Raw genomic sequence first — 11,207 nt, forward strand, 5'->3', positions numbered from 1 at the left:
GCCGGTTCCGACTTATATACTGCCTGCAAAGGAAAGAAGGGTGTGTGCAAAGTTTGAACTCGATAGCTTTAAAACTGAGAGACTAGTTTGCGTAGAAACGGACAGACAGACAGACGGACACGCTCATATCGACTCAGGATGTGATCCTGATCAAGAATATATATACTTTATAGGGTCGGAGATGTCTCCTTCACTGCGTTGCACACTTTTGACCAAAATTATAATACCCTCTGCAAGGGTATAATAATGGGAAAACTTCCTGATTTCAGGGTAAACATGTCGTATCCATTCTTGAATACGGGGATCGATTATAAAGGGCCATACCTTATAAGATGCTCTAAAAGCCGCGGTAAAAATACATTTAAAGGGTGTATTGCGATATTTGTTTGTATGGCCACAAAGGCTATCATCTTAGAAGTGGTTAGTGACTTAACGTCTGATGCCTTTCTAGCAGCATTTAAGCGGTTTCTTGCTATAAGGGGAAAATGTGCAAACATATATTGAGACAATGGAACAAATTTTTTAGGAGCGTCAAGAAAATTAGATGAGGAGTTAGAAATGGCCATTTGGGAAAATAGTAAAATAGCAGCGCAGTTACAGAAGGAAAGGATCGAGTGACACTTTATTCCTCCAGCCAGCCCCCATTTTGGAGGAATATGGGCAGCACGGGTAAAATCGATGAAGTACCATTTAAAACAAGTAATTGGGGACAATGTTCTAACATATGTATGAAAAAATGTCTACATTGGTTTGCCAGATAGAAGCAGTTTTAAATGCTAGACCTTTGTACTCAACCAGCAAGGATGTAGATGATAACGAGGTGCTAACTCTTGGTTATTTCTTAATTGGAAGACCGCTATTAGATGCAATCGAACCCAATGACGAAATTGGGAAAATTAATAATTTAGATAGATGGAGATTCATTCAAAAAATAAAAAAAAATTTTTTGAATAAATGGAAGGATGATTATTTAAATACTTTGCAACAAAGATACAAATGGAAAAGAAATTCTTCAAATATACCCGATAAAGCATCGCCGCGGCAACTTCGCCAATTGGATTTCATAAGACAATTCACCACATCTATAACACTCGTAGCAGGAGACGAAAATACAACCGCAGATACGCTTTCCCGCATCGAAGCCACCGGAGACAATTGCATTAATTTTAATGATACGTAACGCTGCGATACGTAATTTTGCTGCCCAGAACTCCAAAAACTACTCAATTCCAACACCAGCACGCTTCAGTTAAAAGCAGTAAATATTCCTCATACACATCACTCACTAATTTGCGATGTATCTACTTTTAGAGTACGGCCTTTCATACCACAGCCACTTAAAAACAAAATCATTGAGAAGCTACACAACATTGCACATGATAGAGATAAGGTAACTATAAAACTTTCAAAACAACGATTTGTTTGGCCCTCCATGCCCAATCGTTCACCTCTTCAACACTTCACACTACCCAACCACAGATTCGAGCACATCAATCTGGATCTTATTGGACCACTATCACAATCTGGCCCGTACAGATACTGTCTCACCATTATTGATCGGTACACGGGGTGGCCAGAAGCAATCGCTATTGAAGACATGCAAGCCGATACCGTAGCATCCGCCCTCATTCGCTCCTGGATCTCCAGATTTGGCATACCGGCTCGAATCACAACGGATCAAGGCAGACAATACGAATCGAGGCTACTCAATGAATTATCAAGGCTACTGGGAATCGATCACCTACGTACAACCGCATATCATCCACAAGCAAACGGAATCATCGAACGCTGGCATCGAACAATAAAAGCTGCCATCATGTGCGAAAACCAGGCGAATTGGCCACAGAAACTACCAATAATTTTTTTAGGACTTCGCACAGCTTACAAACCGGACATTAAAGCAACAACCGCACAGCTAGTATATGGAACGACGAGTTTTTCCACCAATCAAACAAAATACAATCCCAAACGGAATATGCCAAAGAATTGGAAAAAATCATGCAAGAGATCCGTCCAGCACAAACAGCTCATCATGACGCCTCCAAGCCTTTTATATTTATGGAATTGGAAACCACCTCACATGTATTCTTATGAAATGATGACGTACGCACTTTACTTCAACCTCCATACGGCGGTCCATTTGAAGTCATCGAAAGGAACGACAAACACTTCACCATATCCGTCGCTGGACGTGCAGTCAAAGTATCAGTGGACCACCTCAAGCCCGCTTTCGTAATAATGCAACACCCGATAGACAAAAGCTCAACGCTGGAACCACCAACTAAAGGACCAGACCTACAGGCTCTTGGAGAGTCACCGGAAACAACCTCACCTCCAAGACCCCCGCGTACAATTAGACTCCCTGCTCGCTTTGCACCATGAAGTCTAGGGAGAGTACTGTGGCGAGTCAACCGACACAATTTAAAATAGCAACGAATAAATACTTCTTCGCCATGGTATCTAAAAACCCTTTGGGCATACTGAAAGACTACTCGCTACAAGAAGCTTCACTCTTCAAGAAATCGTCCTTATATTCACAACTTATACATTAAACCAAATCTTTGTATCCAACCTATTAATGCAGTTTATTTTTAATAAATATTTATAGTTATTAACCAACGTGGTTATACTTATTTGGAGCATATAAGTCTCCATTGTGTAATATTTTCGAGCCGCTTGTCTCAGACCATTACGCAATATCATGTGCACTCAAAATACATGTGGTAATTTGGAAAAAATGATAATTCCAAAATCGGTGGTTTTTAAATCCTCGTCGCCAGTTAGATCGGGGCTTGGCCCGGTGTACTCGATACCGTCACCTCATGTTCTTGAGAGTATCGAGTCGGGTAGAACGCATTCCTAGCCAATTTGATGAGCCGGTTTCGATCGAATCGTTACCAATCTAATTGCTGGTTAGGTACCCCAAAGAAATCTCATCATTCCATTAAATCCGTTCAAAGGGATGTGCTTCTTGTTGCTTGTGCGGTCAGTACACGACTGCCAGTTCCGAGCTTTTATTATTCATATCTTTCTTTCTCATCTTTATTTTTAGGCTAAGGTTATACATGTAAGTTACAATTAAGGGTATGCGAATAGTGACTCTTGTATATGTGACTATATGTTGAACAACCAAGAAAATTTCAAAGAGTTAAGCAAAAAACAAACTTCGTTAGTCGATTCTACTACCAATATTCTAAAGAAAACTATAGAAGAAGTCAATACAAACTTCAGAAATATGAACAAAAGAATACAAAATATGACTGTAATACTGCAAGAATCTTACGTGTACAAAGAGTCTATTAAATTCTTTATGGTAACGAAGGAATTGAATAGGCAGATCGATGGATGTGAAAAAATTCAAGCAGGAATCATAAGCTTGTTAATTGATATCAACCATGGAAGGCTTAATACCAACATTTAACGTCCAAGTCAGCTTAAAACTGAAATAGCTAGAATTAAGGACGTCCTATCCGAAAATTTGGTTCTTCCAGGGAAAAGATCGATGGATGTGAAAAAATTCAAGCAGGAATCATAAGCTTGTTAATTGATATCAACCATGGAAGGCTTAATACCAACATTTAACGTCCAAGTCAGCTTAAAACTGAAATAACTAGAATTAAGGACGTCCTATCCTATTCTTCCAGGGAAAAGATCAGGTACCGAATTAAAGGATGTATACACTTTACTTACCGCAAGGGAGTTGTTCGTAGACAAAAAGCTAATCATTAGTGCGAAAATACCTATGTTTGGTCGGCATGCGTCTAAACTATATAGGGTTATTCCTATTCCAGTTAGAGCAGAAAATCAAACTATTCTAGGTTAAATTGGCTCGGAATATTTAGTGTACAACTTTGAAATAGATTCATACAACCTAATGACGGAGTCTTCAATTACTAAATGTCAAAAGTGGCAAGCTTCTGAATATTCTCTTTGGGAGACTAACAAGATGTGTTTTTTTTTTTTTTTCCTATTACTCCGCTTGGGAGCTTAGGGCATCCACAAGTGCATTCCACCGGACCCTATTCTGCGCTGTTCTTTTTGCCAAGTCCCAGGTGATGTTATTGTCAGCGAGTTCGCGTACTGTTGATCGGCGCCAGGTTAGCTTGGGGCGTCCCACTCTTCTGCTTTCTTGCGGGTTCCACTCCAAGGCCATCCTAACTATGCTGCCTCGATCTTTCCTCAGTGCGTGACCAATCCATTTCCATTTTTTTCTCTTTATCTGCTGCTGGATTGGTGCTTCGTTTGTGCAGCGCCACAGATCATTATTGGTTATTCTATTTGGTCAGAATATACCACATATGATCCTAAGGCACTTATTGACGAAGGCTTGCAGCTTCACTATCTTTCTTTGCGATGTCAGCCAGGTTTCCGATACGTATAGCAGTACGGATTTCATGCACGTATTGAAGATTCTCAGCTTTGTTTTTCTGCTGATCTGCTGGTTTCTCCATATGCCTCCCGAAAGCAAATCTGGCTTTGCTTAGACGGTTCTCCATGTCTTTTTCCACTCCCCCGTTTGCGGATATAACGGTGCCTAGGTATACAAAGCTGTCGACATATTCGACAATTTTTCCGCATATGGTGATCTTACTTTGGTGGGAGTGGAGGATCCGCATCGCTTTAGTTTTTGATGCATTAATGGAGAGTCCAGCTGCTTTGGCCCGAGTTTCGAGGTCACTGCATTTGGCTTGGATGTCGGTGAATCTATGAGCTAAGAGGCAGAGATGTTGTCCGCGTAGTCCAGATCCTGTAGGTGTCTGGTGAGGCTCCATGTTATGCCGCGGTTCGAACTGCACACTTCACTCATAATCTCATCGATCACCAAATCCCAAATCCGCATCATCGTACATAGCTTTCACTATGTTTATGATATTGTGTTGTTCTCCCTTCCTTGGAAGCGCCCGCCATATCGCTGCTCTATCTACTGAATCGAACGCCTTCTGGAAATCGATGAATAGGAGGTACAGTGGCGCGCGCCATTCCACAGCTTCTTCGGTGATTGCGCGTAATGTGTTCGCCTGGTCCACGCAACTTCTGTGTGGCCTAAAGCCTCCTTGTTCATCGCGTATTGTTGGCTCGATTCTTTCCAGTTGACGTTCATTCAGTAAAGTGCCTAGCACTTTGTAACTGGTGTTAAGCAGGGTGATTCCTTATTTATTATAGTTATTATTGCAATCACTGAGGTCTCCTTTCTACGGTAATTTTACGTTGATGCCTTTCTTTCAAGATGGGGGGATTCGCTCGTTCTCCCATATGCTCTCGAAATGCGGGTGCAATGTTTCGGCCATTAGAAGCGTGTCAACTTGGAGCAGTTCTGCGGGTAAACCGTCCTCTCCGGCTGCTTTGTTGTTCTTCAATTTCCTCATTGCATCTCGAATATCTCTAATAAATGGTGTCGTGTGAGGAATTCTGGTGTTGGTGTTGGGTACAATACTTCTGAAGTCGTTATCTGCGCTGCTCGCATGCTCTGTGTGACTGATTTCTAAGAAGTGTTGTCGCCATCTGCGGATCTGGGTATCATCATCGACAAGGAGTGTTCCGTTGACATCTCGTACTGGATGGGTCTGCTTCCCCCGTCATATCCACCAGATTGGCAACAATGCTGCGTGAACAGCTAACACCTCAGCAGAACCACCCCTGGGAACACACATGCAGCACACTACTGAGGAGCATTGCGGAGGGTTTGCTTGGCACCCGACAACGCAGGAGCACAGACTGGATCTCGTCACGCACATGGGAGCTTATCAGTAGAAAAAATTCCCTCAAGTCGAAAGCGGATCACGACTGCACAGACCGTGATGAATACAAAGAACTGCAAGCTAGTGAAGAAAACAGCCAGAAATGACAAGAGAGGACTGATGGATAGACTTGCAGAAAATGCAGAGAACGCCGCCAACACCATCAACATTGGTAAGCTATCTGGAAGCTACCAAAAGCACCATTCGATGTGCTTACGCCAGGTTAATCGTCTATCAAGGTGGACGCCAAGGTACGTTTCTTCGTTAGCTTGAGGGATCTGCATACCGTTTAGTGAAAGCGGAGGGCATGTTTGTCTATTACGAGTAAACGTTACATGATTACACTTTTGTTCGTTTATTTTAATGCACCAATCGGACTGTAACGTCCTGGTTCTGATCGGGAGCACGCACTGTCTGTTGCCGGCCTAGCTCAGGGCCAAAGGGAGGGTTCTTGTGAGGGGTTCTTGAGAGGGTTCTTGTGTGATTCCCCAAATCAGGGGTTACCAAATAAAAGAAGTCTTCGACAGTGCTAAATAAGGGGGTGGGCAAATTTGTGGGGGAAAAGGGAATGAGAATACCAGCTTGGAGAACTCAGGTGTAATAGATCTCCTCTTTACCCGCCCATTATCATTGGGCAACCCATGTTGCGTTGTGATTCCCCAAATCAGGGGTTACCAAATAAAAGAAGTCTTCGACAGTGCTAAATAAGGGGGTGGGCAAATTTGTGGGGGAAAAGGGAATGAGAATACCAGCTTGGAGAACTCAGGTGTAATAGATCTCCTCTTTACCCGCCCATTATCATTGGGCAACCCATGTTGCGTTAGCTTGTCTTTGGAAACCCCACTGAAATATTTAGACGCGATTCATTATATCATCATTACTTCAATATATTCAACAAGGGCATTTCAGTGTTTTGTTCATTATTCCTAATATAATAACATTCTAATCCTAACTCAATATTATTAGTTCAAAGCAAAAACCTTACAGCGATCAATTTAAGTATTTACGTTGTTTTGAATTTACAAAATTAAGAAATATAATTTACTTTACTTAAATGAAGCGACTTTACTGCATCCTGAATATTCATATACATATATCTTGTTTATATTTCATTCTAAGACATATTCTCAAAGTGTTGCGGCTATGCCGTACTTACAGCTCGTCCCTCGAGGTCAGCAGGCCTGTGGACTTCCGATGCAGCTATTTCTATATTCTAAACAAAGTCTTACAACATAATAAGGTGTATATATATGTTAATATTAAAGGATGTTGTACATAATTAATTTACGAAGGCAAAATTTTGGAAAACTTAAAAGTAATAGAAATTAACAATAATGATTCAAAATGCTATGCCATTTTACATTTTCTACCGTGGCAGAGCTAGTTTGGCAAACAAAACTGCGTGCTTTACAAGTTATTGATTTTCGTTATAGATTCTTATCTTGGGGGAATAAAGGATCTATGGCCGCAGCATGGTAGAGAGCAGAGTCCAATCCTCGAGAGTGTTAACGTTTAGGCGGTAGGAAAGGGGGGGTTGATTCCAAGCCTCATGGAACCCTCGTGTTCCTCCGTTACATTTTCTCGAGATCGATCCTCTACAGCGTTATTTTCTTCTTCTATCGGCTTCGGATTCTCTTTCTTATATAATATATGTTTATATAAGCTCGGCCAAATACCAGGCCACCATGGCTCTGTGAAATACACGGCTGTTAGAACCGTCACAAGAATTGCAATTTTTCTTTCTCACCTGATTTGGCCGAGCCAAATTGAAGAATTTAAACTGCAAATCTTGATTGCACTTGAAACTGGTGTGGACTGATTTTGATCTAAGAGTCACAATAATTCACTTGTGATTTAAAAATGCTTATTGAGGAGCACGTGTAATGACGTAATACCACGTGATTAGCGTAAAGTCTAAATCTTTGGTCTTAATAAACCATCCGCGAAAGTCCAAGTGTGGTTCAAAAGTGAAGCGGGGCTTATCTTTGATACCTAACCTAAGCCTACTTGAATATGCATCTTCCAGGGAGCTTTAACGGGTTCAATTAATTGCTTGGGAAAGAAAGGGATAACAAGCATGCATTTTTGGAGACCACTGCAATCTGGACAATGGGACGGACTGCTATTTTTTGTCTTAAAACTTACTCGTGAAAATCACCCTCACAGGACAGCCACCTTTCCACTACTATTAGATGATTAGCAAGTTGGTTTGTTGCTTGCGATGGGCATCTGGAGCGACTAACGATAGCGGTATCGTCGGCGAACGTTGACGTTGTTATACAAAAAATATAGACACGGGCCGAGTGCGCTTTCTTGTGGAACTCCAGCTTCGATGATGTAGTCGCACGAAGTAGCTGCGTTGCATCTCACGGAGAATACCCTATTGTAGAGGTATGATTCCAGTAGCTTGTGGGTATATGTTGGCAAATACGTTTTAATTTTATGCATGAGTCGATTAAGCCAAACTCGGTCGAAAGCTTGAGATACGTCGAGAAAAATAGCGCTTCAGTATTCTCGCTGTTCGAAGGCTGAGCGTATTTCGGATGTTAATCTGTTCACTTGCCCGATGGTTCCGTGGTTTCTTCGGAAGCCAAATTGGTGTACCGGGATATTTTTGAAAGCTTCCAAATGTGGTATTATTCGAGTTAGCAAGCATTTTTGAAACAATTTAGACAAGATAGAAGATTTATTGGTCTGTACGATGACGGTGTTGTGTGGTCTTTTCCAGGCTTCGGTATCATTATAATAATGGATTTCTTCCACTTTTTTGGGAAATAGCCAAGATTAATGATACAATTAAATAGTTTACAGACGACCTCTATAGCGCATTTTGGAAGTTCGGTCAGTAGATTACCACCGGGAGCCTTTTTTGGTTTTAGCTCTCTTATGACTTTTTCAATTTCGTTCGGCCGGAATGAGGGTGCAGTTGACTGAGGGGTAGCCTAGGGCTGAATGACTGGCAGAAAGAATGAATTTGAGGCAGGGTTTGGCTGGAAGACACTTTCGAGATGTGCAGTGAAAGTTTCAGCTCGGTCTTCGTCCCTGCGATCCCAGCATCCCGAAGAGTTTCTAATCGGGGTGTTCGTTTCGATTGGGGCGCTAAGATTTGGGTGGGCCCTCCAAAGAAGATACTTTGTGCTTGTTGGTAAAAGATTCTGGATGTACCTCAACTGTGCATTTTCTTCCTGTTGGTGAAGAGCCTGGTCGAGTGATCGTGTTGCTTTAAAGCCGGTGATCTGCTGTTTTGCCAATCACGACACGTGCGCCTCTTTTCTCGCACGAGCTGTTCGATTTGCTGATTAGATTTGTGGTATTTGTTTCGGTCTACTTCCTTCCCTTGAGGAGTAGAGATTTTGGCTGCCGCAATGAGTACTTCTTCCAGGGCGCTCGTAATGTAATCGATGTCCGATTCCATGTTAAACTCCGGGGCGAGTTCTATGTGGGCACTGACGTACTTTTTGTATTTAAGCCAGTTCGTTACTGGCGATGTCAGGCAGGTTTTGAAGAAGCGTTAAAAGCACAGGTGAGTGGTCTGATGATAAGTACGAGACTGCTTTGGCACTTATTAGATTGCAAGGTATGTTTTTTGTCACCGCAAAATCAATAAGGTCTGGGAGCTTGCGTGGATCGGTTGGCCATTATTTGGGACTTCTAGGGGAAACATAGTTCAGTTTATTTCTCACATTTATAATTGCTTTCTTCTGGGAGTCACTAGACGTGATCCCCAGCTTTGACGCTTTGAAAGCTCCCCAGAGCTTTGGCGAAGGAAACGTCTGGCGTAGTTTTTGATGCAATGTACACATTCTGTGGATTTTGGTTGCGCGTTGCGGTCGCTTGACACATGCGACTCTTCAACTCCTTGTACACCATACATCCTCTATAGTTTGCCGTATGGTGCCTCCGCAGTTTCCACATTTCTTCGTGGTACTGTCCTTGTTTGTAGTGCAGTAAGTGGAGTTGTGGGTGTCCCCGCAGACTACACAGACAGCCCGAAGTGTGTAGTATGACCTAGTGTGTCAATACTCTTGGCATTTAGTGCATTGCACTAGACCGTTGCGTTTATGTGGCTGTTCAACTGTGATTCTCCGATGCAAAAGATATTGCAGCTTGTAGATTGGGTGGACTTCGTTCTTCTTCAGCGACCTGCTTTCTGGCTCGAGCTCGACCTTGAAGAGTGGTTGTGGCTTTTTATTTTTGTTGTGAATGTTAATAACGTTCGTGGCGGCGGAGCCCTTTTCTTCAAGGGCGGTTTTTATTTCCACGGCGTTAACATCGGGTTCGATTCCTTTTACTAACATTTGTATGCCCTTGCTGGTTTTCAGCTGGTACGTGTTATAGTTTTTCTGAGCATTGTCCAAATATTTTGACACGATACGGAAGTGCTCTTCAGTCTTGGTTTGCACCTTTGTTTAGTGGATGTTCCCTTTGATAAGCGGGACAACATGAAAGTTGTCACCGTTCCCGATCAACGCCGCAATTCGGTTGACCAGAGTTTCTCTAGAAACTCCAGGGTTTTTCTCCCTGACTGATAGATTGGAGGGGGCTTGGGTTTTTTCTGCGGTGTCTGGCGCTGGTTGGTTTTCGTCAACCTTCGCCAGTAGGGCAAATCTGTTACTACTGGATCTTCCTGGTTCTTCGTCGACCTTCTGGACGCGGTTAATTTTTGTTTTATTGCCTGCCGGATTACTCTGCAGGCTGAGCTTGCGCTTAAATAGGATGTAGCTATCCAATTCAGTCTGTATGGCCGGGGCCGCTTTGGCACTTTCCGAAGTTGTTGTTTTTCTTCGCGGTAATTTGAGTTGCAGTGGTTGTCGCTGTGGTTGCAGAAATTGCAGCACTGCTAGTTGTTGGTGCGAAATTTGGTTCCGCCATTGGCGGGGGGTTTTACACTGCAAACTCCATGACGCGGGAGTCGGAGTGAGCAGAGCGGGTGAGCAAGACCGTGCCCTATGGCTTTCAGCGGTCAGTAGAGCCGGGTTTCTCTTAATTGCCGATTTTTCCATTTCGATATCGCGGGCTAAAAAGTAAGAGTAGAAGCCGTTTCTTTGGTTCACTGAGCTTCTACGCTCGTTCTTTGGATCGTTGCTCAATGAACTCATTACGTGGAACTTATTTATTGAAAACAATGAAGTAGTTTTTGTTTTAGCACATGACAACTATTAGAAAAAGCTTGTCTATTGCTTTTAATAAATTGTAGTTAAGCGTCTTTTCGCTTATATTGGGCTTCCCCATATTTTTTTTTTTATTATTTTTTTTTTAATATTTATTTTTTTTTTTTTAATGCAACTATAGTGTTGCAGTTTTCCCGGAGCTCTGGCAAAGCGTCCGCTCAGTTCGGTAGTTCGAGGCAGACCGAGATGGAGCAATGGCAACGATAATAGTTGTCCTCTAGGACCCCTTAAACCTAATAGACCTTCCAATTGCATTCACAAACCAGTCTTATTATCAAACTTATTTTGGGTAGAACTA

The 11,207-nt window shown here is 42.4% G+C and overlaps 1 protein-coding gene across 1 annotated transcript; it reads right to left on the reverse strand.

The window, feature by feature from the left end:
• Window positions 1-10,147: 10,147 nt before the first annotated feature.
• Window positions 10,148-10,837, reverse strand: LOC123257610. The gene has a single exon (XM_044717357.1). It carries the CDS (start codon window positions 10,835-10,837, stop codon window positions 10,148-10,150), a length of 690 nt encoding a protein of 229 aa, XP_044573292.1.
• Window positions 10,838-11,207: the final 370 nt, after the last annotated feature.

Source organism: Drosophila ananassae, chromosome XR (genome assembly GCF_017639315.1).
Source record: "Drosophila ananassae strain 14024-0371.13 chromosome XR, ASM1763931v2, whole genome shotgun sequence".
Lineage (NCBI taxonomy): Eukaryota > Metazoa > Arthropoda > Insecta > Diptera > Drosophilidae > Drosophila > Drosophila ananassae.